The following is a 27,975-nucleotide window of genomic DNA, read 5'->3' on the forward strand; positions in this document are numbered from 1 at the left end:
TTCTATTACCAGAGCTATCTATTACTTGGATGCCCAGCAGTGCCCTGGCTCCCGAAGTCTTCTTAGATGGTAGCTGAACCCCGGGCTCACTCCTGACCCCATCTCAGTCACTAAATTTCTGCAGCCTTGGGCCAGTGCCCCACACTCTGGTTTGGCTTTGACTCCTGCACAGAGGCCTCGCTTGCCATTCCTGAGGGAGGTATTTTGCTGACGATAGGGCATAGGTTTCCCTTCCTCTGCTCAGACAGGCTCCCAAATGACGAGGCCCATGCTTCTTCTCTCCCCCCTTCAGACTAGGGACCCCAGAGGATCAGGCTTGGCTTTCTACCTCCCCTATCAGATTGGTGTTTCCTGTAAATATGGCTTATGTGTCCTCCTCCCCCTGAGACTGGGAGGGGCCTGAGTTTCCCTTTCCTCCTTCAGAATTGGGGTTCCTTGAGGACTGAACCAGGGTCTTCTCCAAAACCACTCCATCTAGCTGTTGATTTTCAGGTATTTCCATCTCTGTTCCCCATTCTGCACAGCTCTTCCCAGAACCAGGGGCTCTGGAGTCTGGGGCCCTGAAGGGCTTCCTCTAACTTTGGGCTGGACACCTGGCTTGGAGGGCAGGGCCTTCCTCTGGGACCCACTCTGAGCTCCACCTCTGACCTCACAAAGGCTGCCTCAGAACCTGGTCTCTGTGGCGCCGCTGGCCGGAGAAGGGATGCTATTTTGGGCAGTGTGTCTGGACTTGGCCCAAGCGGTTTGGGCCAAACCCCTGCCCCACTGACTTCTCCCCTGGAGGAGCAGAGCAAAGCAGTACGTGGGGTCACCTAAGGAGGGCTGAGAGGCAGGCTCTAGACTTTGGACACAGGGCAGTGGAGCCCCAGCTGCGGGTGCAGCCAGAGCCTGGGACAGTCATGGAGAAATAAGACCAAAGCTTGCTATAACCAAGAAGCCCCCAACGTGGACGCTTTAGCAGAGTGAGTCAGGCTCCAAGCAGGGCTGGGACAGGGGGCCTCCCCTGGGGCCCAGGCCTCAGAGTGCCACTTCCTGGGGACTGTATGGGGAGGAGGTGACCATGGGACTGTCTGGGGAAGCAACCCCAGCTGGGAGTTGAAAGCCAGGATGTTTGTTCTGGTTTAGTCCTGAGTTGCTGTGTGACATAGGCATGTCACACACTCTTTCTGGGCTTTAGCTTCCTTACTTGTAAATTGACTGTTGGGAGGACCAGCAGCGCAGCAGAGGTTGGGAGGGTATGTAGGGCTGGGCTGTTAATGGAGTGCTGGCTGGAGGATCAGGAGACCATGGAAAGCAGACACTGGACCAAAGCAGAAGGGAGAATATCAGAGATATGGCTTGATTGCTGGCTTTGCTGGAGTGGTTTCTCCCCTTGGAGTTCCCTCTTGAGAAGCTGGGGCTGGGGCTGGAGGGTGTCTGCAGTCAGGGCTAGGGATGTCAACTTGTGCAACTGCTAGAGGGAATTTGGCTAGAGAACAAGGGGGACTCCCAGGATGGGGAAACTCAAGGGTTACATTTGTGTGGTCATTCGGGTGGAAAATGGGAATACACAGGGGAATTTTCAGGAAAGGTAAGAGGGTAGTTCTGAGTTAGAAGAATGGACTAAATGAATTCTTAGGACCTCATATTGTGTGTGTGTGTGTGTGTGTGTGTGTGTGTGCGTGTATGTGTGTGTGTGTGTATGTATGTATGTAAAAGGAAAAGGCCCTGGAAAATCGGAATTTAAGTCAGCAGCAAGAGGTTAGACTAAAAGCAATAATACCCACATATGTGAGGGTGGAGCCACTGAGGGGAGGCTGTGGGCATCTCCACTTTGGACAGTGGAGAAAGTCAGGAGGACCCAGGAAGGGCCTGGTCCAGGGGTCCCGAGGCCAGCATCGGTAGAAGGGGTGGGACTGCAGGGCCTTTCCCCATTGGCTAAGGTACGTCCACACTTCTCTTTGTCAGCTTGGCTGAGTTGAGAGATTGGAACCGGCAGGACCTGTCCCTGTGGCTTCTCCCCTGGGAGGCTGAGGTCTGATGAGAATGTGGGGCCAAGTTCTGTGCCCCCACACCCCAGCCCTAATGACCTCTCTTTGGCTCCACAGCATCTAAAAATCTCAAAGACAGAACATGGCTGAATCAGATAGGAAGAGGCGGTAAGCACTCCACCCATTCTCCTCCTCCAGCCACCCATCCCCCACCCTCCCAGCACATCCCTGTGCCCTTCCTGCCCTACTCCCAGCCTCTCCCTCATGGCAGCTGACCCCTCCCTCCCTCCACTCCTACCCATTCCCCCCCCCCCCCCCCATCAGGAGTCTCAGAAGAAAGACCTCTCCCAGCCGGACCCTGGGCTGGGCCCTTGGGTGAGGGAGGCTCAGAAAGACCTGGGTGAGGGTCAAGGGGCTGGTGAGGGGGTTCCAACTGCCTTTATGTAGGTGGTGCTCAACTGAACTCACTGCCTCTCACCCTCACAGGTTCAGATCTTTAGAGTACAATAAAAACCAAAGCCCTTGCAATGGCCAAGGCCCTGCCTACCTAGTCCCAGTTTCCTCTCTGACCTTTCCCCACTCCATCCCTGCTCTCCCCAACCCCAGTCACAATGACCTCCTTTCCTTTCCTTTAAACATGCTCAGAGTCCTTCTGGGATTTCCCCTCTGCCTGAAATGCTCTTCCCTCACCTCCTCATGTCTGCTACCTTCTCAGTGAGACTTACCCCAACTGCTCTGTTTAAAATCATACCCCACCCCCTTTCCCTTGCTCTGTTTATCCCCATAGGCCATACTACCTTCTGACACGCAAATGTACTTGCTTATTACATTTCATCACTGCCTGCCAGCACAGGAGCAGGGATATTTGTGCACCCTTGGATAGAGAGAATGAATGGCTCCCCTTTGTGCTGCGTTCTCTCTGGGGCTTCAGATACTGTTTCCAAGTGAGTTCCACAGGCAACTCAGTCCCAGTTGAAAACAACCTCCATATCCCAAGCTGACTCCTCCTGTGGTCTCAACTCAGCCAAGGATCCCCTTCTCCATTGCTCAAGCCAGAAGTCAAGACCTTGTTTGTCCTTGACACTTCTGTCTCTCCCATAGCTCACATCTAGTCCCATCTCCTAAAATATCTAGAATGTTCTCACTCCCACCATTCTTTCTACCACTACTCTACTCCCTCACAGGCACTTTAGGCCCCACCCTGTCCACTCCTCAAAAGTGTCTGCAGGCCTCACCTCTCCCACCCTGGACTTCTCACCTCTGATGGTGCTGCTGTTATCCCTTATCCATCAGAACCACTAGATGGAGTGATCCAAGGTTGGAGACTGGGTTTGTATTCTGTACCACTGAGGCCTGGCTGGTTTATAAGTGTTTGGTTGATTAGATAATTAAATAAGCTGGTGAACAGGACAGTTAGTTGGCTAAGCTGCTAGATTAATTAGTAAGTTGAAGGGTTGGTGAGTTTATTAGCTATTTAGCACCTCGGTTAGCAGATATCGCGTGGGTAATTATCTGGTTTGCCGTTAGCTTCTCAGTTTGTAGGCCACTTTACTCAGATGCCCTTTTCTCATTCTATATCCTCTCCTTGGGCCTCATCTATGGCCAGGGATCAGATGATTTGGTGGCCTCTGGATGTTTATCTCTAAACAAGACTACATGACCAGCTGCTTCCTTATAGGCCATTTCTGCCTAAATGTCTAGCAGGCTCTTCAAAGTTAACATGGCCGGAACAGACTCCTCATACTCCTGCCTAAGGCTGCAGCTTCTCTCCTGCACCTCACTTGTCATTCTGCTGCTCTTCCTAAACCTGAAGGTCATCTCTTCTCTCTCCATTCTCCTCTTCAGTTAAACCCTAAGTGTGTCATTTTCACTGTTTTCTAATCTCCATGGCACCTTCTTGGCTCAGGCTGCCATCTCTGCTCAGGCTGTCTGTGGCAGAAGCTTCCTGATTGCTCACCACACTCCCACTCCTGCTCCCTCATCCCAGCCTCCATAGAGGAGGCAGTGCTCCTGCTTAAATCTTCCACCAAACCCCATGGCTCTCTGGATCGAGTTCACACCCCCTAACATGGACCATTAGGCCTTCTGCCATCTCTACCCACCTCATGCCACTTTCTCTCCTCTCTCTGGCCAGCTCATTCTTGGGGAGTTCCTCTCTACATCACACAGTCCTTTGCTGCAAGCCTCTGCCATGCTATTCTGATGCCTTGAACTTTCCCCTGCCTCCCCTGATGCTCCTTCATCTGGCCAGCCTTCCATTTTTGACCTATTTGCTTTTCTGTGGGAAACCCTCCTACCCCCACCTCTAGGTTGTTTGCTTCCTCTCTGCAATCCAGTAGTGCCCCCCTTCACCTGTGGCAACAGTCCTCACACTTTATAGCAATTACTTAATTGTTTTTCTTCCTGAGAGCAGGGATCATGATAATGTTCTTTACTACAATGCTTGAACATAGCAGGCATTTGGTAGATTTTTAGGTCAGTAGCTGGTTGGTGGTTATTTATTTATTGCTTACTGTGTCCTGCCTGCCATGTGGTGGGGAGGATGGGGCCAGGGTTCTAAAATTCTCTTGGTGTCCTTGGCTTCCTGCTCTGTCACTTCTCCACTACCTTTGTGGTACTTTCCCAGGACCTTCTTGGGTCCCTGCCTGGCTGGTTATAGGGGCAAGGAGACCCCCAAATGATGCTGCATGGAAGCTGGAGTTGGATGGGAGCCAGTAAATTGTCCATGCAACTCTATATCTCCCTCCATATACTCAGCCCTTGATTTATTTCCCTGGAGTAAGGACAGAACAAGGACTGGGGTGGGTGAGATTGAACATAGGGTCTCAGCCATAAAAGTGGAAGTTGTTTTATCCATGCCTGACTTACATTTCTTACTCCCTCTACTTAATCTGTGCTGCTGTGAGGCCAGGGAAATTTCAGGAAGCCCGGGGAGGAGTAGGGGGTGATGTTGCTATCCCTAGCAAGATGAGGTAGCTGAGGGGCTGGTGTCAGCTTCAGGCATTCAGCATGGGGAGGGGCACCAGTCTGAACAAGCACTAAGGCCACACTTAAAGGTATCTGTACCCCTCCTCTTCTTCTTTAGCCTCTAGACTCCATCTCCTTCCCCAAACCAGAGGTCTCTACCCCACCTCCAACAGATAATGGGGCCTGTAAGTCACTTTTTTGTCTGTCTATCCATCCAACCATGCATTTATTAAACAAATATTTATCAAGTATCTACCATGTGCCAGGCATTGTAGGAAGTTCTGAGGATCTAGTGGAGAGTAAGACAGATGGATTCCTCAGTTGTCATTCATTTGACAATATATATTGCACAACTGCTCTGCATTTGGCACTGTGCTAGGCACTGAACCTGCCACAGGGGAGAAGATCCGGTCCCTCCTTTCCTCTCTCCTCTCTTTCATTTGTTCATTCATTCATTCATTCATTCACTCACAGACGTCTGATTGTGTTGAGCCCATTGCAAAGGCCCGGTGCACTTTGCAGATACTTTCACCTCTGGCAGAACCTAATGTATGTTTCAGGCCTCAGGGCTGTTTATAGCACCCTGAGCAGACTTTGCTACACCGTGTGTTGTTTGTGGAGTATCTCCCTATTGACAGGTCTTGCCTGATGCCTGGCCTGTGTTCCCAGAGCTTTGGCTCCTGCAGATAGGCAGGTAGACAGATAGATGGACAGCTGAGCTCGACTTTTCTGCCTGCTCTCTCCCATCTGCTTCTCCTCTGAGACTCACTGGCACCACAGATGACACTTTTTGGCTCCCCACTGCCTTCTCTGCAAAATGGCCTCATTGGTGCACTCTTCCCAGGCTACATCCCTGTGGCTCTCAGTTGTCTCTGATCCCAGCTGTACCAGCTGACCTGGGCAAGAGGAGGTGTGTGTGGGTAACCTCTGGGTTACCCATTAACTCAGCTATGAGTTGAAGGGCCCATGGGCAGTGAGTGCACTTGGGCCTCTTTCTTACCCACGGGCTTGGGCTGCTGCTCCAGGTCTACCCGCAACTCCAAGATGGTCTCGTCACCTGTGGTAACAAAGATGCAAGCAATAATGCAAAAGGAGATGGTGCGAGAGTTCCTGGCGGAGTTCATGAGCACGTATGTCATGATGGTGAGTGGGTGGGTGGCACAGGGTGGGTGGGCTCTGAGGAAGGGACGTGAACCCCAGGACCTCAGGAGGGTGAGGTTCAGTGGAGGCAATCCATGCCCCCCTCCCCACCACTGACCCCTGGGTCACATTGTCCGTTATTCAGTCTTGGAGCTGGGAGCTAAAGAAGGATAGGAAAGTTAGGAGGAGCTCTGTCTTTCTCACTATCTTTTTGGGAAAGAAAGGGATCAAAGTATGTGAGGGCAGAACAAAACTATGGGCTGGGGGAGCAGGTATCAGGGGGCATGGCTGGAAACGGGAAGAAGGGAAACAAAGAGTACAGAGATTGGAGAGAAGTGTTATCGAGGGTCATGCTTTGAGAATTAATCCTGAGGGCAGTGAGGATACACGGAAGGTTCTCAAGCAGGGTTGTGATGTGTTCAGATTTAGATTTTAGAAGATGGTTCGGTGTGCAGTGTGGAGTCTCAGCAGAATGGGCAAAGCTGGTGGGAGAGGAAGCAGTTAGGAGGCTGTTGACCTTGGATAGAGAAATGGTGGTGACCAGTCCAGGGATGGAGACGAAAGCACACGTTGAGGGAGCTGAGAAAGAATCGAGACTTTCCAAGTAGCAGATGAGGGGTAAATGCCAAGGAGGATCATTCTGGAGTCCAGAGCCTGCTACAGGGCCAAAAGTGAGGTCAGTTTGGGTGTGATCAGGTGAGGTGCCTGTGGAGACATCTGGGGGGTGGTTGGATATAGAGGTCTGGAGCTCAAAAGAGGGACTTGAGCTGGAAGTAAGGAGTTAGAGCTGATCAGAATATGGATGGTGTTTATAGAACTGTCCAGTGACAGTGTATAGAAAGAGGGGAAAAAAAAAGATAAGTTGAGGACAGAAACCTGAAGAGGAGCATTTCACAAAGAAGCCTGAGGAGGAGTGGCCAGAGAGGTGAGAGGACAAGGGGGGAAGGTAGGGTCCACAGGAGTGGGTGGTCAGCAGTGGGAGGCCTACATACGGGCCAGAGAAAGTGACCACTGATAAGGGTCTATAGGGATTGGTAACAGGGAGGTCACTAGGGACCTTGACAAGGGCTCTTTGAGTAGATGATGGGACAGAAACCAGACTTGTAGGTGGGATGTGAGGTTTCTTAGAAACTCCCTCTCTCCACCTTCTTCAGCTCTACCATCTACAGCAGACAGCCTCTTCCCTGAAGCTGTAGCCATGCCTGTCTGGACTTTATGGCAGGCCCAGGTTCATGAAAAGAAGGGGTGGCTCTGGGAAGGAAAGCAAAGGCAGTCAGGAGCATGTCAGAGGAAGTGGGGGTGAGAGAGAGTGTCCCTGAGTGTGTGCATGTGAGTATAAGTACAACTAGTTGTGTGGCTATGAGTGTGTGTGCATTGAGCCAGTGTAGGAGATGGTGTGGCCCATGGAGCACAGGGGCGTCTAGACATAAGAATCCTGATTCTGTCACTGAGTCACCAGCTGGCCCTGGGCAGGCCTCTCCACGGCTAAGTCTGTCTTCTCAGTTAGTATGTGTGTTGAATCGGACCTTTATGGGCTGTGGAGCTGTTTGAGTCCTGGCTCTGCTATCTTCTAGCTGTGTGGTCTTCTACAAATATCTTGACTGTTTAGAAATTTAGCTTCCTTGTTGGTAAATGTGACACTAACATTGAGGTGGCAGATACCCAGTACGCATGTAGGACATATGTGCTAGTCTCTTGTCACGATAAGTGTTCTCAACTGCTCTCCTCTCCCTGTTTCCTGTCCTTTTCCCTTCCCCTGTTATCTGCCCTCCTGCTTTGACTTCTGAGCTGCGAAGACAGCAGCTGGATGGTGTCCAGCCTTAATCCAGGACAAAGTCATCTATTCATGACAAAACATTCCAGCCTCATGAGGGTTGTTAAACCTTGGAACCATGGAGGTAGGAGGGTGCCTCCTCAGAGAGCTCTTAGGAGAAGCAGGCACCACTCACATGCACCAATGCCTTCCTGTGCCCCTGTTTGTCTTCCCTTTATTGAGATTATTATTGAGTACCTACTGCATGCTAGGCATGATGATGCCAAGCCCCTTACATACTGTATCTTCTCAAATCCTCACAGCAACCCTATGAGGGAAGTTCTATTATTATCCCCATTTAACAGATGGGAAAACTGAGGCTCTGAGACTAAATTATTTGTCCAAAGTCACATTTTAAGTTAGGATTAAATCCAATGCAACCTAATATCACAGTGTGACCCTTAATCTCTATTTACTCTCTGTTCCTTAACTTACTACAGCAGGATTTCTAACACCCTGGTTTGTTAATTCCCTCCAGCTGAGGTAAGGCCTTCACTTTTGGGCTTTTGGTAGTCTCCGGGCCTCAGTTTCCCCATCTGTAGAATGGGAGCTGAAACATTTGCCAGGCAGATTTGCTGTGAGGATTGAAGGGAAATAACGTTTATAAAAGAACTCTGTGAGGTTTAAGCTCATATAGGACATTGTGTTCTTATTTTCAGTTGTTGGGCCTGTGCCAAGAAGTGGGGAAGCTTTTTCAGTTATCAGAAGCTCAGTGAGTCATCAGGGCAAAAGTTTTGCCAGAAAAGCTAGTATGACCTTGGGCCCCATTTACTGCAGCCAGGATGAGGGAGGTGGACCATTCCACTCAGTTCCACTCTACAGCCTCTGGGGATGTTGTGCTCAGGGCTGGCCTTGAACGGGGCTGGACTACATTCACTGACCAGGGAGAAGAGGGGCTGGGCCATTAGGGCCCTGGAAAAACAGCTCTTGATATGAGACATAAGGCAGGAGTTGCAAACTTACATGCTATGGGGGCCAGAGAATCAACACAGAGTGGCAGGAACTGGGGCTAAGTGCAGAGTGCTGACCTGTGCGAAGGCGTGGCTGCTACTATTCTAGCTGACTGCTGGCACGCAGGGCGGGATGAAGGCCAGAGCTGCCAGAGCTTCTGATTTGTCAAGGGAGGCTGAAACCTCTGGTCGTCAAACCCAGATCACCCAAACAAAACATGTGTTCCGGATGGACTGGCCCATGGACTGCCAATTGAAAACCCTGACGCAGGAGATCATGTGGAGTTTATTCACTCATTCATTATTTTTAGCAAATGGTTTTGAGCTCCTACTTGGAAATGCGGACCTTCAGTCTTCAGACTCTCCATGCCTGCTCCAGTCCATGTACCTCCTGACCTTCCTCAAGCCTGTCAGCCTGTCCTGGCCTCACTCCCCATCCCCACGCCCCATGTGTTCCTGTCCTCTCCTGCCTCATCCTACCCTTGTCCTAAGTCAGCCTGCTCTTGGGCTCCCTTGCACCTGTCATGGAGCTCTTGAGGGACCCACGTGGCCCTGCTCAACTGCCTTTTCCCTACCCTATCCAGGATATTTCATTTTTTTTAAGTTTACTTATTTACATTGAGAGGGGGCAGGGCACGAGCGCATGCACAAGTGGGGGAGGGGTAGAGAGCCAGGGAATCCCAGGCAGGCTCTGCACTGTCAGCGTGGAGCCTGATGTGGCACTCGAACTCACGAACCATGAGCTAAAATCAAGAATTGGACACTCACCTGACTGAGCCACCCAGACGCCCCTGGGCTATTTCACTTTTTCTCAGACTTTCCCAATGCTGCTTTGTACTCTGCCTTTTTTCTTTTTCTTTTCTTTTCTTTTCTTTTCTTTTCTTTTCTTTTCTTTTCTTTTCTTTTCTTTTCTTTTCTTTTCTTTTCTTTTCTTTTCTTTTCTTTTCTTTTTTAAATCAGCAAATGGCTGATTTGTAGCTTGGCAGAGAAAACCATCAGGCGGGTTTCCTGTGTCCGGCTCCTCACCCACCTGTCCCTGCAGCACCAGACTTCATTTACCTGTGAATCCACATATCTCCCTCTTGACAAGGGTGGGCCCCTCCCTCGTGGAGCCCTCCACTCCTGCACCAGTCTCACCCTCCAGTCTACTCAGGTACTTTGCTCCATCCTTTTCCTTCCCTTCCATCTTCAGCGTCTCCCTCTCTCATCTTTAACATACTGAAGTCTCTCTCCCTAAACCAGCACAACACAAAACATTTCTCTCTTCCCCTCCGTGAGCCCCTTCAATTATCATGCTCTCCCTCTCTCCCTTCTCAGGCAGGTTCTCAAACAGATGTCTACATGGGTACCCTTCAACTCTTCTTCACCACCCACTCACCTCTCAATCTCTGGGACCCCGTTTCTGTTCCCATGGCCTGATGAGGCAGTGCTCACCACATTACTACTGACTGTTGGACTGTCACATCCAAAGGGATACTTTTCAGGCCTTCATGCACTTGACCCAGAGGCTACATATGACCATGGGGACCACACTCTCCTTGGGAAAGTCAGCTTCTTGCTGGTGTCTAAGGCACATTCTCCCTTTGTTCTTTTGTCATTTCAACACCTGCTCCAACTGGGGTTTCTTTTTTTTTTTTAATTTTTTTTTTTTTAACATTTATTTATTTTTGAGACAGAGAGAGACAGAGCATGAACGGGGGAGGGTCAGAGAGAGGGAGACACAGAATCTGAAACAGGCTCCAGGCTCTGAGCTGTCAGCACAGAGCCCGACGCGGGGCTCGAACCCACGGACCGTGAGATCATGACCTGAGCCGAAGTCGGCCGCTTAACCGACTGAGCCACCCAGGCGCCCCCCAACTGGGGTTTCTAATGCCATACCATGTGCAGCTCTAGGTTCAGCCCTCAACTGACCTCTCACCTTCATCCTCCCTGATGGCTTCAACTATAGCCTCCATGTCCACAATTCTCCAGGTTTTCTTTTTCAAAAACTCTAGAACACAATTCTGCAAGGGAAATATAATATGAGCCATATATGTAATTTAAAATTTTCTAGTAGCCACATTAAAGAGGTAAAAATCAATAGGTGAAATTAATTTGAATAATTTATTTAATCCATATATCCAAAATATTACCAGTTCAACATGTAATCAGTATAATTAAAAAAAAATGTTTGGGGGCGCCTGGGTGGCTCAGTCAGTTAAGTGTGTGACTTCGGCTCAGGTCATGATCTTGCGGTTCGTGAGTTCGAGCCGACGTCAAGTTCTGTGCTGACTGCTCAGAGCCTGGAGCCTGTTTCAGATTCTGTGTCTCCCTCTCTCTCTGCCCCTCCCCTCCCCTGCTCATGCTCACTCTTTCTCTCTCAAACATAAATAATAAAACATTAAAAAAATTTTTTAGATGTTTATTTTTGAGAAGAGAGAGTGAGGATGCAAGCAGGGGAGGGGCAGAGAGAGGGGGACAGAGGATCCAAAGCATGCTCTGCACTGACAACAGTGAGTCAGAAGTGACGCTTGAATTCAAGAAACTGTGAGATCATGACCTGAGCCGAAGTCAGATGCTCATCTAACTGAGCCACCCAGGCACCCTGATATAAAATTATTAATAAGATACTCTATATTCTCTTTTTCCTACTAAGTCTTTGAAATCTGGTGTGTACTTTACACTTAGAACAGATCTCAATTTGAACTAGCCACATGCTAAGTACTTAATAGCCATATGTGGCTGGTGGTCATCATATTGGATGACACAAATCGAGACTCCCATTTCCAGCAGCCTGGATAGCTATAGGTCCCTCAGAGACAACATATCTAAAATACACAGAATTTTCAAAGGAGGTGCCATCTGAATGTGACTTTATTATTTTTTTTAATGTTTATGTACTTTTGAGACAATGCGAGAGACAGAGTGTAAGCAGCAGAGGGGCAGACAGAGGGAGACACAGAATCTGAAGCGGGCTCCGGGCTCTGGGCTGTCAGCACAGAGCCTGACGCGGGGCTCAAACTCATGAACCGTGAGATCATGACCTGAGCTGAAGGCGGACACTTAACCGACTGAGCCACTCAGGCGCCTCCTGAATGTGACTTTAAAGTACAGTATTGATTTTTCAGAATCTGGGATCAGGTATTTCAGGCAGAGGGAAGAGCACATGCAAAATTGCAGAGAAAGCAAGGCACGCAGGGAGCAATGTGGTTTTTTGCCTTGAGGTTATTTGGCACAGCTGACTGACTAGATTCAAATCCGGGCTCATTCTGTGCAGAACGTGTACCTTGGACAAGCCACTCAACTTCTCTAGGATTTGGGTGACAATCTGTCAAATGGGGAAAACAAGAGCACCTAACATATAAATTAGTGTAAGGGTTAAAGGAGGTGATAGATATAACTTGCTTACAAGTGCCTGACACACAGTAAGTACTCAATACATGATTATTGTTTAGTAGTAACACTACTGGTGAAAATAGAGAACACTGGAGCAGATATGAAAGTGAGAGGCAGAAGGGATAATTTATACAGGGTATTAAATGGTGGCCTATTGAGTTTGGACTTTATCCTAGAAATGGAGGGGAGACAGTGAATGTTTGAACAAGGGGCAGACATGATCAGATTTTGTCTGTTAGAAATGTCACTCTGGCTGCAAGGAAGAGGCTGGATAAGATTGGGACAGAATGTAAGCAGTGCTGACTGGTTGTGGGGAATGACAGAAAGGAAGCTCTCATCTGTGACTGCCAAGTTTCTGGCTTGGCCGACTGGGATGGGGAGCATAGGATGAGGATAACATTTTCTGAGAGATGGTGAGCTTTCAACATAGAGCCTGAGATGCCTTTGAAAAACCCAGACTCCCAGTGGGTATTTGAAGATAAGGACCTAGCTAGGTGGAGGTTTTAGGAGTTTTAGTGCATCAAGCATATCTGAAGCCACAGAGTTAGTGAGAAGACCCAGGAAGAGTGACTGAGGAGACGTGAAAGGGGCCAAGGATGGAGCCCTGGGGTTATCCATATTCACGAGGAAGACGAAAGAAGAAGAATGTGGGAAGGAACTATAGAGAGGGAGGCTGTATAGGTAAGAGAGGAGAGGAGAGGAGAGGAGAGGAGAGGAGAGGAGAGGAGAGGAGAGGGGAGGGGAGGGCAGGGGAGGATTGTTGTAGAAGCCAAAAAGGAGGGACTTTCCAGATGCACAGAATGGTTAAGAGGGTCAAAATTAGCAAAGTTAAGTAGGATAATGACTGAAGGGATCTTTAAGAAATCAGGAGGTGGGAGTCCTCGGAGAGAGCTTTGTCCACATGTCCGTGACATGTGGAAGCAGGAGCCAGTTTGAAGAGGGAGAGCAAGGGAAAGGATAAAGGAGCCAGCCAATGGGTCCTTTCCCAGAGCTTGGCCCACACAGGGACAGGGTGTCCAGGAGTCCATAGCTAGACAGGCTGGGCTGAGGCAGGAAGGTTTACTTTTAGGAAGGAAGAGTCCCAAGTCTGTGGGAGCCAGTCATGGCAAGAGGGAGGTATCTGCAAAGGGACAGAGAAGCTGGGCATGGGAACCAGAGCTGAAGGGGAAGGCAGATATAGATTCTGGTGGGAACTTCAGGAGGTTGAGTGAGAGCCTAGCTTCAGGCCTCTAATCTCCTTGTGAAGGGGGGAATTAAGGGGGTTATCTTTTGAGGTGATCCAGCAGTTACGGATGGGCAAGAGCAAGAAGTTCAGAAATGACACCTGAGAGCAATGGAAATGTTGCTGGAGGCAAGAGGAATAGAATCCACCCACTAGCCTCCAGGGCTGATGTGTGTGTGTAGGGGATGGGTCCTGGCAGAGAACAGGCATGAAGTATGGAAATCTCTTGAAGAAACTTCCTTCAGTTAGGTTGAAGTGTGAGATACTCTGAGGGGTTCGATCCAGACCAGCCATGCCCTCCTCAAAGCCCTGCCCCCTTCCTTGAACTTCAGGTGGTCTGGGGGCCCAGGGGCCAGGGTGTATCCTTAAGAGCCCCTGACATTGCCACTGCCCTCCCAGGTCCTTTTACAGCCCCACCCAACTCTCACTGGTCAGGTCTTAAAGGGGAGTCAGGGAAGGAAGTTTCTGGAGGACAAGGGCATGGTAGAGGGTCTCCAAAAGCAATGCAGGGTGGCCTGGGGCATGGGGGTGAGGAGCCCAAACTGAGCCTGAGCCCTTCTGTAAGGTTGGGGCTTCTGGACAGGTGGTCCCCTCAGAGCCACTCCTTCGCAGGTGTTTGGCCTTGGCTCCGTGGCCCATATGGTTCTAGGAGAGAAATTTGGGAGCTACCTCAGTGTCAACTTGGGTTTTGGCTTCGGAGTCACCATGGGAGTGCACATGGCAGGGAACATCTCTGGTGAGTGAACCTGGGCCCCATCTGATCAGCAAGGCCAGGTGTCCCCTGTATACTGCTCCTGCCCTCCTCTAGCCAGCCCCTTCCGCAAGTCCGCCGGAACCCATTCTCACCAGCCCGCAGGAGGGAGAATACCCTGAACCTCTTTCTTCTGACCCTCTCTGCCCAGACTCTTCAGAGCCCTGGACACCCCATTGTTACTAGCTGGGTCAACTTAGGCAAGTTATTTAACTTCTCTCTCACTTTCCTTAATGGTGAAATGGAGGTGGAGGTCCCTGCCTCGTAGGGTCCTTGTGAGGATTAAATTAGTACATTCCATAGATACTAACTGTTACTATTATTGTTATTGCTGCTTTTGTATTATTTGTTGTTATTGTTTGTCTCTTCTCTCACACCTTTGACATTTCTGCCCCTTCCCGCAGGGGCCCACATGAATGCGGCCTTAACCTTCACCAACTGTGCGCTAGGCCGCATGTCCTGGAAGAAGTTTCCTGTATACATCCTGGGTCAGTTTCTGGGTTCCTTCCTGGCTTCTGCCACCATCTACTGCCTCTTCTACTGTGAGTGTCTTGCCCTATGTTGTCCACCCCTGGCCTCAGCCTCCTCCTCTGAAAAATGGGCAGATACAGACCCAGTGTCCTGGCCTGTGAAAATGTCTAGAGAAAAAGCCTTGGAGGTACTCCCCACCCCTCCGTCCTACAGTCTTATTCCTGGGACTCCAGTAGAGTTTAGCTGGTGGCAGGTTCACACTCAGTCTGTGTTTCCACAGCAGCCATTATCCAATTTTCGGGTGGACATCTGACAGTGACTGGTCCCACAGCTACCGCTGGCATTTTTGCTACCTATCTTCCTGAGCACATGACATTGTGGAGGGGCTTCCTGGATGAGGTCAGTGATCCAGTATGAGTTCCCCTCCTTACCTAAGGAAGCGGGGGCTGGCAGGCAGCCCTCACAATAGAAAGGATAAGAACTCTGGGTGGGGTCTCTGCCAGTGGGTTGGGGCTGGGGGCATTGCTGAAGCTCTGTGACTTGGCTAAGGGCCCCAGGCGGCTGCCACAGTGTCTGCTCACCAGGTAATAGTGACAGGGATACTCCAGCTATGCCTCTTCGCCATCATGGACAAGGAGAACAATCCAGCACTGCAAGGGACACAGGCCCTGGTGATTGGCATCCTCATTGTTGTCATTGGATTATCCCTGGGCATGAACACAGGATATGCCATGAACCCATCCCGAGACCTGCCTCCCCGCTTCTTCACTTTCATTGCTGGCTGGGGTATACAGGTTTTCAGGTACTTCCCTCACCAACCCATCCCTGCCAGTTTTCTGTGGGTTCCCTGCATGTGGAGGGGTGGGGGTGATGTGAGAAGCTCCACAGTCCTGCAGAACTCCCCGGTGGCCTGAGGAGACAGGAGTGGGTCCCTGCTTTCCCCCAGACCAGCACTGATATAAATCCTGCTCCTGGACTGAATGTCAATCGTGTCCTAGACCAGCTCAATCCCTGAATCAGGCTGAAGCTAACCAGGGCCCCAGGCTCAGGGGCAATTCTTGGGCTAGAATAGGGGTCACTCCTCTACTCTCAGCCCCTACTCCCTGTCTCAGCCTGAGTGGATGCAGGTGCTGTCCCGGGCATCAGCCCTCTCAGCAGGTCCCTCTGTCTCTTGCCTGCAGGGCCAGGGACTGGTGGTGGGTGCCAGTTGTGGCACCACTCCTGGGTGCCTACTTAGGTGCCATCGTCTACTTGGTCTTCATTGGCTCCAGCATCCCACGGAGGCCCCAGATACTGGAGAACTCCATGAAATATGAAGACCGCAGAATACCCGTGTTGCCCAAGACCATGTCAAACCCACCTACGACCCTCACCCCTGTCTCTGTGTCTCCTGCCAACAGACCTTCAGTCCGGACTGTCCCACCCTTAAGTGACTCCATCCACCTGGAGCACTTCTAAGTAAGGTGACTTGTGACCCTATCCCCACCCCAATAAAGAAAGCCTTGTCCCACAGCGGCACCCCCGTGTCCTGGGTGCCTCCTGTGGTTGGGCTTCCCTCCTGGATTCTTCCAGGAACTCCAGGGTTGTGCTGCAGCCCAAGACTGCAGTATAGAGCTGGGAGGCCTCTAATTCCTTCCAGGGTTAGGAGCTGGGGCACCCACCCTGGGGGAGGACGGAGGAAGCACCAAACTATGGCCCCAGTAGGAACAGGAGGAGATTAAAGGATGCCAGACACCGAATGGTGGACTTTCAGGCATAGGGTAGGGAAGGGATGGTTTTGGGGAAAGGACAATAGCTCTGGGGATACCTTGATATGCCCTGGGAAGGACTCTAGACTCTCCCTCAGTTCTGGCTAGTTCTTGGACCAGACAAAGCAAGGTCCAAGCATGTAGATCAGAGTTTCTCAACCATTTCTTTCCATTATTGCTCCCCTCAAAAGCCTTTTAGACATTTTCTTTCTTAATCACATGATATTTTAATACCACAGATATACTATATATTGGTTTATATATATCTGTGCTTTATACAAAAAAAGAGTAAGATTTTTTTTTTGTCTTCCCCTTCCAAGAATCAGTGTTCTTGCCCTTGGAGGCAAAATCAGCCCCTACCTTGAAAATGCCTAATGTAGATTGAAAGCAGGTAAGGGATTGGATTCCTCTTTTTTTCTCCTGGTGCCAGAACTCTCCTACATGAAGGAATTCCAGAGTCAGAAGGAAGATGCAGAGAAGAAAGTTCTTACAAAAGGCGCAGAGACAGGAAATGGCCTTGTGGGATGGGATTCAGGGGGACAGACGGAGAAGCTGGGTGGAGGTGGAGCATCCCCACCCACTCTGGGATCAAGCAGGAATCACCCTGCTTTCTGGGGCCCAGAAGTAGCATCACCCATGGTTCCTGTCATTGTTTGTCCATTCAGCCTTTCAACAATTATTGAGCACCTCCTGTGTGCAGGCCCTGCCTTGGCACTGGAAATGCTGACGTGGATGAGGCTGGGTCTCTGCCTTTGAGGAGTGTAGGGTAATGAAGATGATTTATCATGAGGAAGGAGATAAGCATCAGAGAAGGGACTGCAGGGCTCAGAGGGGGCTCACAGCCCAGTCTCAGGGTGGGGGCCAGGGATGGCTTCCCAGAGGAGGAGGCAGAGCAGAGTTGGGGACAAGAGTTGTCCCTTCTGGGATTGGTTGCTGCGCTTTGTAGTTTGAGGAGATGGAGGCAAGTAGGCTGGGCTTTATTCTGGAGATGGGGACGTGGTGAGATGAGGCTTAGCAAGCCTGCCTGAGCTGCAGGGTGCGAGCTGCTGGGAAAGGGGGAGATTGGAGCCTGCAAGGGAGTGTGGTGAGAGGCAATAATCCAGGAGGAGCAGCAGATGGGAGAAAGGGGATTTGAGAAATACTGAGGTAGAGGCCATAAGACCTTGGGCTAGCACTGGGAGAAGGAGTGGGTAAGGACGCAGCAGGAGTCAGGGCTGACTTCAGTTTCTGGCTTGGGCCTGGGGCATTGGAGATGTGCCCCCTGTGAGTGCGCTTGGGAGACAGACTGGTTTGGAGAGGAAGATAAGTTACATTGTGACATGTTGAATTTGAGTTGCCTATGAGACCTGGAGGCAAGAATTGTGTATCTTGAGCAAGTTACTCAACCTCTCTGGGCCTCTGTTTTCTCCTTTGTAAAATGGGTCTAATATAACTTACCATTTGCGTTGCTGTGAATATTCAATGAAATAAAACATGTACATTGTTGAGAATAGTGCTTGGCATGGAGTAAGTGCTCAATAAACAGGTATGCCTTTTAATATTTTTAATATGTCCTGGAGATCAGAAGAGAGTTCAAGACAAAAATGGGGAAGTTGTGGTTGTGTGGATATCACGGGGGCCATGGAATAGTGAAAGGAGGGTCAGTGAACAGTGTTCGGAGAGCATGGCTAGGAGGTGTGGAGAGGGCACCTGAAGAGGTCTGACTGAGGAGGGGTGCAATGTGGGTGATCAGGGGGCCCTGGAAACAAACCCAAATGTCCATCAGTAGGGGAGTGGATCCTTACCTTGCCGTATAGTCACATACAACAGAACATGATACATCAGTGAAAACTGAGGCACGACAGCTTCCTGTAACAACAAGGAAAAAGTGTGAAAGCATAAAAAGCAATACAGTAGACTGTATACAGTATGACACCAGTTATATAATTGAAAAACAAACAAAAAGGAATATATTCTTTGGGCATACATATGTGATTAAAACTACTTTAAACGAAAGAAGGGATGGGGATGCCTGGCTGGCTAAGTTGGTAGAGCGTGTGCCACTCTTGATCTTGGGGTTGTGAGTTTGAACCCCATGTTGGGTGTAGAGATTACTTACGATTTTAAAGTAAAGTAAAGTAAAGTAAAGTAAAGTAAAGTAAAGTAAAGTAAAGTAAAGTAAAGTAAAGATTACTTTAAGATTTTAATCTTAAAAAATAAAATAAAATCTTTAAGAAAAGGCAGGGAGTGAAAAGACAGCAGAGTGAAGAGCAGGGACCTATAAGGCGCTGTGATGCCCACCCCATCCCATGTTTACCTCCGACATCCAGAACTGTTTTCTAGTTCTGGATGTTGGAGGTAAATATATGGGTTTGTTATATGATTTTGTTTTATAACATATAACTGTGATATATATTCATTTGTAGGTATCATATATTTTAAAAGATGAATAGCCATAGGTGATAGGAAGTAATAGGTATGGAATGTGCTGATGACAGGGGGACCAGGGAGGAAGGGGAAGGGCTTGACCATATCTGACTTCCCACAGTGGGAAAAGTTGAGCCAGGGGACCAGGCCTGGGAGTGACCAGGGAAGGGACCACATCTGGAAGTCCCAGCCAGCTGCCTCCCTCTGTGACCCTGGATAAGCCTCTTACCCCTCTCTCAGCCTCAGTGGCCTTGTGAACATGGGGAGGGTAGCCTTTCTCATTCTTAGTATTCCAGAATAGAGTGACCCTAAGGCCTCAGTCACAAGTGGGAGAAGCATATATGGGTCCCAGACTTCTGGCTCCCATTGTCCTATGCCCCTTGCTGACCACTTCAGCCATTTGTCATCTTCATGTCCTTGGGAGGTGGCCTTGTAGGTAGGGCAGTCAGTGGGTCCATCAAGAACCTGCCTGCTGTCTACTGCTCTGCCACAGACATGACTAGGCCCAGTGCCCATAATATGCTGTAGACTCTGATCCCAATGTCAGGCTTATATGAGCCCTGACAATGGTCACAGCATTTCTATACACAGACCCCTTTCATTCTCTTGGCAGAAGTTGGGTGAAATTCTACAACATGCCAGATACCATTTTGGGGCAGAGGATACGGGCACAAAAAAGAAACTTAAGTTCTTATTCTCAAAGAGCTGACATTCTGTGCAAAACATGGTATGTTAGTGATACATACTAATGAGGAAAAGCAGGAAAGAGGGATAGGAAGTGTGTGGGAATGGAAAGACCAAAGGCCTCCCTGAGGAGGTGACTTTGAGTAAAGACCTGAAGGGGGAGGGGGCGTGAGCCATGTGGATACCCGGGAGAAGAGCATGCCAAGCTGCGGAAATAGCCACTGAAAGACCCTAAGGTGGGAGCATGGAGGGGCCACTGCTGAACTGGAGTGCAGAAAGGGAGGGCAGAGGAGAAGCAGATAAGATCAGGCAAGTAGGTAAGGTAAACCAAGGCAGGCCCAGGGGAGAGGTAGGGCCAAGGCTTGGGGCAGAGGCAAGGGACGTCTCTGGAGGAGAGAGGCAGGTCTCACTGCAGGCAGACAGGCAGGAAGGAAAGAGGTAGGATGGGATGGGGTGGGCATCACAGTGCCTTGTGGGTGCCTGCTCTTCACTCTGCTGTCTGTCTGTCACACACAACACACACACATGGACTCTCCAGTACTGGATGGCTGCAGGAGACACATCTGTTTAATGCTAGGAGCCAGGTTGGGATATGAGTCATGGGAGCCCTGTCTTCTCTCACAGGCCTTGGCCCAACACAGGCTTGCTGTGTGACCTGGACAGGACCTTTCCCCTCTCTGGGTCTCAGTTTCCCTATCTGTGCACTGAGGAGTGGATTTGTTGGTGTCTGGGGAGCCTCTCAGCTCTGACTTCTTCCAGTACTTTGAAGTCTCATGTCATGATCCCACTTTGCTTCTCCCCACCTCAACTCAGGCTGTGGTTGAAATGGGGACAGAGTAAGGTAGGAAGAACTCCCAGCCCCAGGCCAGGTCACTCCAGGGCTTTGCAAGTAAAGGTTTGGTCCTCAGCCTAGTGGTCCTGGCTTTGGGAGAGCCCCTCACTCCCTGTCCTTGCCTGCTCTCCCACTCCCACTCACGACCCCCAAGGGACAGGCATCTACAGGCAGCACCGAGGTCTGGCTAGTCTGTCTCCTCCCTCAGATGGGAATCCTGCAGCCCAGAAAGAGAAAGGAGCAGCCATCTCGGGCCAGGCTGGGGTGCTGATGCCGAGTGGGAGGAGGCTATGGCTACTCAGAGCTGTGCAGTCTGACCGTGGCAAGGTACCTACCTCTATGCTGAACCTGAAGTGGGAAAGAGGTATGACCTAACCCTCCTGGGTGCTGCAGGGCCTGTACTGTGGAACCTAAGAACACAATGAGGGCAGCCAGGCTGGATGCAAATGCTGGCTCTACCAGTCACAAGCTGTATGACTTTAGGTAAGACAGGATAATAATAGCTCCCACCTCACAAGGCTGCGAGGATGATAAAATAAGCTATGCCTGGCATGTGGGCAGTGTATTCGCTCTATATTCTCTTGTGGTCCTCACATCACCATGCCCATCTTACATCCAAGGAAACTGAGGCCTAAGGAGATTGGCTTGGTAAGGGGTAGACAGTAGGGATTTTAGTCCTTACCAATATGACCTTGGCTAGTTTTTTGTTTTTTTTTTTTTTTTTTTGGTTTCTGAATTGTGAAATATATCCTATAAGCATGCATATGTAACATACAGGTACAGTGAAAATAACACTCAAAAAACAAAGACCCCAAATGAACAAATAACCCCAAACACTCAAGTGGCCCCCACTAAGCCTTGGCATGTTATTGAACCTCTCTGGGCCTCACTCTCCACGTCTGCAAAATGGGGATAATGAGGCTCAGAGGAGTGAGTGCTTCAGGTTTGGGTTTTGCCATTGGCATTTTGCTGTGATGAAGCAAGGTGAAGAAGAGTTTGACAGAACTCATGGTCTCCCCTTATGTCTGTGCTCAGGAGTCAAGGCAGTGGGTGGGTGCTGGAGGGTGTGTACAAGGGCTTCTGGAGGGGATGCCCTATGCTGTGGCCCAGTAGGGGGTGTAGAAGCTCAGAGGCTGGGTCAGGGGCAGAGAGACAAGACACATAGCTCAGAGCCAAGTACACCCAGGCACATGGATGAGGCCATAAATCTGGAACTGAGCCTTTGAGTCCTCCAGGGACCCAACCAAACCCCTGTTGGCTGATAAGGATTCCTCAGATAGGGGTCACAACAGGCCCTTGGAACAGCCCAGCTAAGGCCAGGAAGAATGTGTTCTTGTCCTCCCCACTCCTCCAGATCCCCTACCTCCATCCTGGTCAAGGTCAAGGACAGGGAGAAGATGAATTCCTAAGGGAGACTCAGTGTTGGGGCAGGGGAAATTGGAAGGTGGTGGATATACCAGGAGAGTTTGGAAGTTGGACATGCTGAACTGGAGGTGCTTGTGGGACACCCTGGGATAGACAGGCCTGGGCTAGAGATACAGCCCAGGGTGGCATGTGATGGCTTGCAGATGGATTAAATGGCCCAGGGATAGACGATGGAGTCCTGGAAAGCACCCATGTTTAAGAGATGGCTAGAGGGGGAGGAGGCAGCCAAGGCCCATGATCTCCTCTGGCTCCAGGAACCCAAATACTCTGGGTATTAATTGACTTCTACCCTGGGGCCAGTCCTTTCTCTCAGAAGGTTCAGATGGCCCAGGGCAAGCAAGAGAAGCCCAGACTCTCCTAGGCAACCAGTAGGAAAACTCCAGAGACCACCATCACATAGGACTTCCCTGTAGCTCTGAGTCCTGCAACTTCAACTTCCTGCTCTGGCTCTGGAAATGTCTGATTCCTGCCCTGTCCTCAGCTCCCTGCCCTGTAGATGACAGGATGCCCAGGGCACAGTCCCTGGACCTCTTCTCTTTCAACTTCCCTTCCAACATGACCTTACCAGCCTGTAAATACCATTATATGCTCACAGCTCCCCAAATTAGATCTCCTGTCCAATCCTATGTACAACCACCCACTGGACAGATTTTCATCCCTCAAGGCTGTTTCTCCCACACTCTTTCCTATCTTAGTAAATAGCAAATTCAATCTTCCCAATGCTGAGGCCAAAATCTTTGAAGTCATCCTTGAGCCCCTTCTCTCTCACACCCCACCCACACCCTAGCTGTTAGCAAACCCTATAGGTGTTACCTGCAAAATACATTTAGAATCCAACCACTTTTCATCACCCCGCCACTGTCACCCAGGTTTGAGCCACCATTACCTCTCTTAGATTACAGACAGAGTGGTCTTCTGATCATCTCCCAGTCTGTCTTTTTGCTCTGTGTCACCCCTATGGTCTAGTCTCAATACAGCAGTTGGAGTGATCCTTTCAAAAAATAAGCCAAATTGTATCACTCACTCCTCTGCCTAAAGACTTCCAGTGGCCTCCAGGCCCCTGCTTCTCTCTCCCTATTCATTCTCCCACAGCTGATGGCTTTGCTGCTCTTTCAAGGTACATGATGTTTCCACCACCGAGCCTTTGCAATGGCGGTTTCCTCTGCCTGCGACATTCTTCTTCAGATATCTGCATGACTTAGATTTTCCTCCTGTGCTTACGTTGTGTATGCAAACAAACAGAAAACAGTATTAAAAAAACAAACAGGGGGCGCCTGGGTGGCTCAGTCGGTTGAGCGTCCGACTTCGGCTTGGGTCGTGATCTCAAGGTTTGTGGGTTCGAGCCCCGCGTCGGGGTCTGTGCTGACAGTTCAGAGCCTGGAGCCTGCTTCGGATTCTGTGTCTCCTTCTCTCTCTGCCCCTCACCGACTTGTGCTCTGTCTCTCTCTCTCAAAAATAAATAAATGTAAAAAAAAAAATTAAAAAAAATCGGAAAGGTTATAAGTTTTAAAGATACTTGGGTGGCTCAGTCAGTTAAGTGTGGGACTCTTGATTTCAGCTCAGGTCATGATCCCATGGTTTGTGAGTTTGAACTCCGTGTTGGGCTCTTTGACAATGTAAAGCCTGCTTGGGATTCTCTCTCCCTTTCTCTCTGCCCCTCCCCCACATGCTCTCTCTCTCAAAATAAACTTAAAAAAAAAATTGGGGCATCTGGGTGGCTCAGTTGGTTGAGTGTCCAACTTCGGCTCAGGTCATGATCTCGTGGTTCTGTGTTCGAGCCCTGCATTGGGCTCTGTGCTTAAAGCTCAGAGCCTGGAGCCTGCTTCAGATTCTGTGTCTCCTTCTCTCTCTGCCTCTCCCCAGCTCGCACTGTCTCTCTGTCTCTGTCTCTCTCTCAAAAATAAACAAACATTGGGGCGCCTGAGTGGCTCAGTCAGTTAAGCGTCCAGCTTCAGCTCAGGTCATGATCTCGCAGTCCATGAGTTTGAGTGTCAGGCTTTGTGCTGATAGCTCGGAGCCTGGAGACTGCTTCAGATTCTGTCTCTCTCTCTCTGACCCTTCCCTGCTCACACTCCATCTCTCTCTCTCTCAAAAATAAATAAACATTAAAAATACATAAACATAAAAAAATGAAGATACTGGTTATAAACTACTAACAAATTTTAAGTAAAAGCTTTTTTTGAGGCAAAGTGTAAGCACTATCCCATCCCAGCCCCAGGCTCCTGGTTTGGGGATACATACTGCTCCCTAGTGGCCATCCTAGGAAAAAGTCCCATCATCTGGGGGTTGCTGGTGTTCTCTACATTGGGACACAGTATAAGCTTTTCTTCCACCTGTCCTGACCTGCCAGACAACGCAGTCCCAAGGACTCCAAGGTAATGTGTGTGAACTGTCCCTGTTCTGTGTATAGTAGAGGACACAGGTTTTGAGTCTGACTTTATAGGAACTTCAGATCCCCAGTAATTCATTGAGTGATCTTGGGCAAGTGACCTAATTTCAACCTTTAGTTTCTCCATTGGTAAAATAGAGATAGTAAGAATATATGCTTCAAGGGGCTTTGAGGATTAAGAGATGAGCACAGTGCTTGGTGCATATTAAGTGCTCAAAAGCTGTTATCTACTATCAGAAGAGACTTTTGAGAAGGAGTGGGTGCATGAGTACTTCAGACTCCTTCACCACTGGCTCAAGCCTGGGGGGGGGGCAGGGGTGGAAGTAGTAGAAGCAGGGGAGGTGACTGAAAGCCCCAGCTGTTGCCAGAGCAGCTTCACAACTGCTCCGTTCCTTCCCCCAAATGGGCTATCCTCTGAGGGATGGTCCTGGGATAGGCTCAACGCTTGACTGAACTGACAGAATATCCCAGCCTCTCAGATCCTGTCTACCCACTAGCCTTCCAATGGCTTCAGGTAGCATGTGGGCTGAAACTATTCCCGACCTGACAGATGGGGAAACCAATGCCCAGACAATGGAAGCAAACTGCTCAGGGTTCACAGAGTGAGTTGAGGCAGCCAACTGGGTGTCCTAGCAGTTTAGCCAGGTTCTGTGTAGCCACGCTGTGCCTTATAAAGAGCAACCACATGAAGCCTGGGGGGCTGAGGGCAGCTTGGGCTACTGGGAAGGACTCCAAAGGAATTTTGTTTGGGGAAGACAGTTGCCTTTTCCTTGAAGACTCAGACCCCTCCCGGCCTAGGGGCAGTTCTAGGCTGGGAAACCCAAAGCCTGGATTCCAGTCTTGGTCTGGCTCACATTGAGTGTGACACATGGAGCCTTTCCCTTCTGGGGTAGGCCTTTGTAGACTGAGGGGTTAGGCTAGCTTATAGCTTTCCCTGGAGATTTGTGAGCTCTACAAGACCATTAGAGATAGTATGGGACATCTGAGTCGTGGCCACGTAGTGAGCTTGGGAGGGAGAAATTTCTCAGTAGGTATTACAGGACATAGGAGGGGACTGATAAGGTAGGCAGGTCTGTGAAGGTGGCCAGGCATTCCCTCCCTAATTTTAGAAGGGAAGGCACATTGGTAGGTTCTCCTTAGAGAACAAGGTCTCTAGGGTTTCAGGCATGAAGCAAGAAGGCTGACACCATATGGGAAGGACCCTACCCCTCCAAACGTAAATCACAGGACCCACTCTGTGAGATTTTGAACCTCTTACAAGACTGACATTCCTTCTTCCCCTCCCCTGGTCTGTTCTCTGGCCTGACCAGGACAGGATCCAGAGCTGCTTCACACAGACCCTGCATTCAGGAGGGCCGCTTTCATCTCCAATCCTGGATACAACCTCCCACGGCATGTCAGGCAGGCACCACTGCTGAAAAGAGCCAGCCCTGCCACACAAGCCAGAGGGAATTCCAGAGATAAGAATTTGGGTCTCTGAAAAGCTCTGGCCCCATAAAGAATCTCCTGCCAAAGAAGAGGGTAGGGTTGGAAGGGGGAGGAATGAGATCACCTGATTTTCAGGGAGCAATAGTATGAGGTCACGGTGCCCACAGGATTTAGTCCATGCTCATGTCCAAGGCCAGTGCTCAGTGGAGAATCCACCAAACCCATGAGAAGCAGCTTCCCCTTGCTGAGGGGGGTGAGGGGTCCCTTTGGTGATCCGAGGGGCTACCTGCCGGCACTCAGCATCCTATCTGACCTCCTGAATCTCTTCCCTTTGAAGCACCACCCCCCAGCATCCTCATCTTCTCAGGTGGATAACTCCTATAGCTCTTGGCTGGGCCTCTCGCCTCAATGTTAAACCTCCAATCCCTTCTACACACTGTCTGAGACACTGCTCTAGAGCAGGGTGTGGGCAAACTAAGGTCCTTAGGCAAATCCATCCTGCTGCCTGTTTTTGTCCAACTCATGAGCTAAGAATGGTTTTCTAATTTTTAAATAGCTGGAAAAAATTACATTATTTTGTACCATGTAAAAATTATATGAAATTCTGATTTCAGTGTCTATAAAATAAGGTGTCACTAGAACAGAGTCAGGCTCATTCGCTTATGTATTGTTTGTGGCCGCTTTCATATCACAATGGCAGAGTTGGGTAGCTGTAACAGAAACTCTTAAGACTCAGAAAGCCTATAATATTTCCTATCTGGACCTTTACTGTGACTCTCTGCTTAGGACCCTCCAGTGGCTCTTTGTGGCTCTCCACAGCTGACCCCTTTCTTTCTACCTCTCCAGCCTCATCACATGTCCTTCTAGCTGACTGCCCACTCTGGACGATTCACCTTTCCTCATTCGCACTGCAAGCCACATCATGCCATTTACCTTCACTTGGCATGCCTCTCTTCTCCAAATGACAGTCTACCATCTTAAGACTCAGCCCAAAAACTTCCTCCCATTTCCCTTCTCCCAACCACAAGAGCTAACCCATTCCTACTTCCAATATCACAGGAGCCTCTTATAGCTCCCCTTAACTTTTAATAACAGACTAATGACCTGTTTGTGCCAGACCAACCAATTCCATTATAAATATGTGTTCAGGGATGTGATCTCTGGGGCATTACTAACTGAAAGAATAGACCACAGCCCTAGCACAGGGCTGCATGGGGTAGGCACATAAGCCTACCAGAAGGTAGGCATGTTTAGCATTCTATACTTTTTACTTGGCTAATAGTATGAAGTATATATTTTCCAGATACCAAGTATTTTTTTTAAAAAGTAAACTCTATACCCTATGTGGGGTTGGAACTCACAACCCTGAGATTAAGAGTCAGATGCTCTACCAACTGAGAAAGCCAGGCGCCCCCAAATATCATTTATATAAACTTCCAGCACCTATGATAGATCAAGCACCTCCATGTGTCTTATCTCATTTAATCCTCACAACAACCTGGTAAGGCAGGTGATACCTCCATTCCACCAAGCAGCGAGTTATGTGGCAGAGCTGGCGTCTAAAATCAGGTCTCCTGCCTCCTGAGATGCTCTCCATATGCAGTTCACCCAATGAACCACCGCTTCAGAGATGTAACAGGTACTTGTGGGCTTCTTGTGTTTGGGGCTACTGACCCTGTGCTAAATGGGTCCAGGTAGAGGTGGTTTTGTAGTTTTCCATCTCTTCCCTCCAGTTGCTTCTTCTGCTCCTGTACTTGCTGCCTCTCAAGGCAGACTGTCTGGGTCAGGACCAAAGGGTGACCCTGCTCTTCCTATGAAAACTAAGCGCCAGTTTTGTGACGTCACTTCTGAAATCTTCTGTTGTTCTGGGGCTCGTGGCTTGCTCTGGAGAAAGTTGTTGGAAGTCTGGCCTCCAAGCTGGAGGGGTGCCAAGGCCAGAGAGGGCCAAACTAATGTAACTGTCAGTGCACCTGCCTTAATGGAGACTCAAGAGTGCCTCCAGAGGGCTGCTGGGATAAGTCCTGGACTGTCCACATAATACTTTTGTGTATATTCAAACAGAAGTCCAGAGCTCAGAGACCAGGAGAGCCAATATAGCTGCTGCAGACCTGGGAGAAAGCAACACAGGAAAGGTAAATCCACCTGAGACTCTTTCTCAACCAGAGAGGAATTAGGGCTACACTGCTCAGTACACAGAGGCCACACTGAACTTGGCAGCATGAGGAGCTTGCTCTACGTCCTCTTCTGTCATGGCAGATAAAGCTAACCTGTCACCAGACAAGCTCAGGGATGTGGTATGAGCCACACCCCTGGACTTTAGAAAATGGAGTTCTGTAAAGCACCCTGATCCCTCTCCTAGGTCCAGAAATGATGGCACCGAGGATCTCCAAGTCCCCTAAGTTCA

At 49.6% G+C, this 27,975-nt stretch overlaps 1 protein-coding gene across 11 annotated transcripts; it reads left to right on the forward strand.

Annotated features, from left to right (window-relative positions):
- The first annotated feature begins 701 nt into the window (after positions 1 to 701).
- AQP7 (aquaporin 7) lies at positions 702 to 17,945 on the forward strand. 11 transcript variants are annotated; one of them, XM_015073331.3, is made up of 8 exons: positions 702 to 798; positions 2,088 to 2,138; positions 5,963 to 6,080; positions 14,050 to 14,173; positions 14,593 to 14,730; positions 14,940 to 15,058; positions 15,244 to 15,461; positions 15,841 to 17,945. In XM_015073331.3, exons 2-8 carry the CDS (start codon positions 2,113 to 2,115, stop codon positions 16,115 to 16,117), a joined length of 1,020 nt encoding a protein of 339 aa, XP_014928817.1. In that variant the 5' UTR covers positions 702 to 798; positions 2,088 to 2,112; the 3' UTR covers positions 16,118 to 17,945. The 11 variants fall into 11 exon arrangements, with proteins under 11 accessions (XP_014928817.1, XP_053060980.1, XP_014928813.1 ...); XM_053205005.1 differs by lacking the exon at positions 702 to 798 and adding an exon at positions 805 to 962 and having other exon boundaries at positions 1,948 to 2,138; XM_015073327.3 differs by lacking the exon at positions 702 to 798 and adding an exon at positions 805 to 962.
- Positions 17,946 to 27,975: the final 10,030 nt, after the last annotated feature.

This window comes from Acinonyx jubatus, chromosome D4, assembly GCF_027475565.1.
Source record: "Acinonyx jubatus isolate Ajub_Pintada_27869175 chromosome D4, VMU_Ajub_asm_v1.0, whole genome shotgun sequence".
In the NCBI taxonomy this organism is placed as follows: domain Eukaryota; kingdom Metazoa; phylum Chordata; class Mammalia; order Carnivora; family Felidae; genus Acinonyx; species Acinonyx jubatus.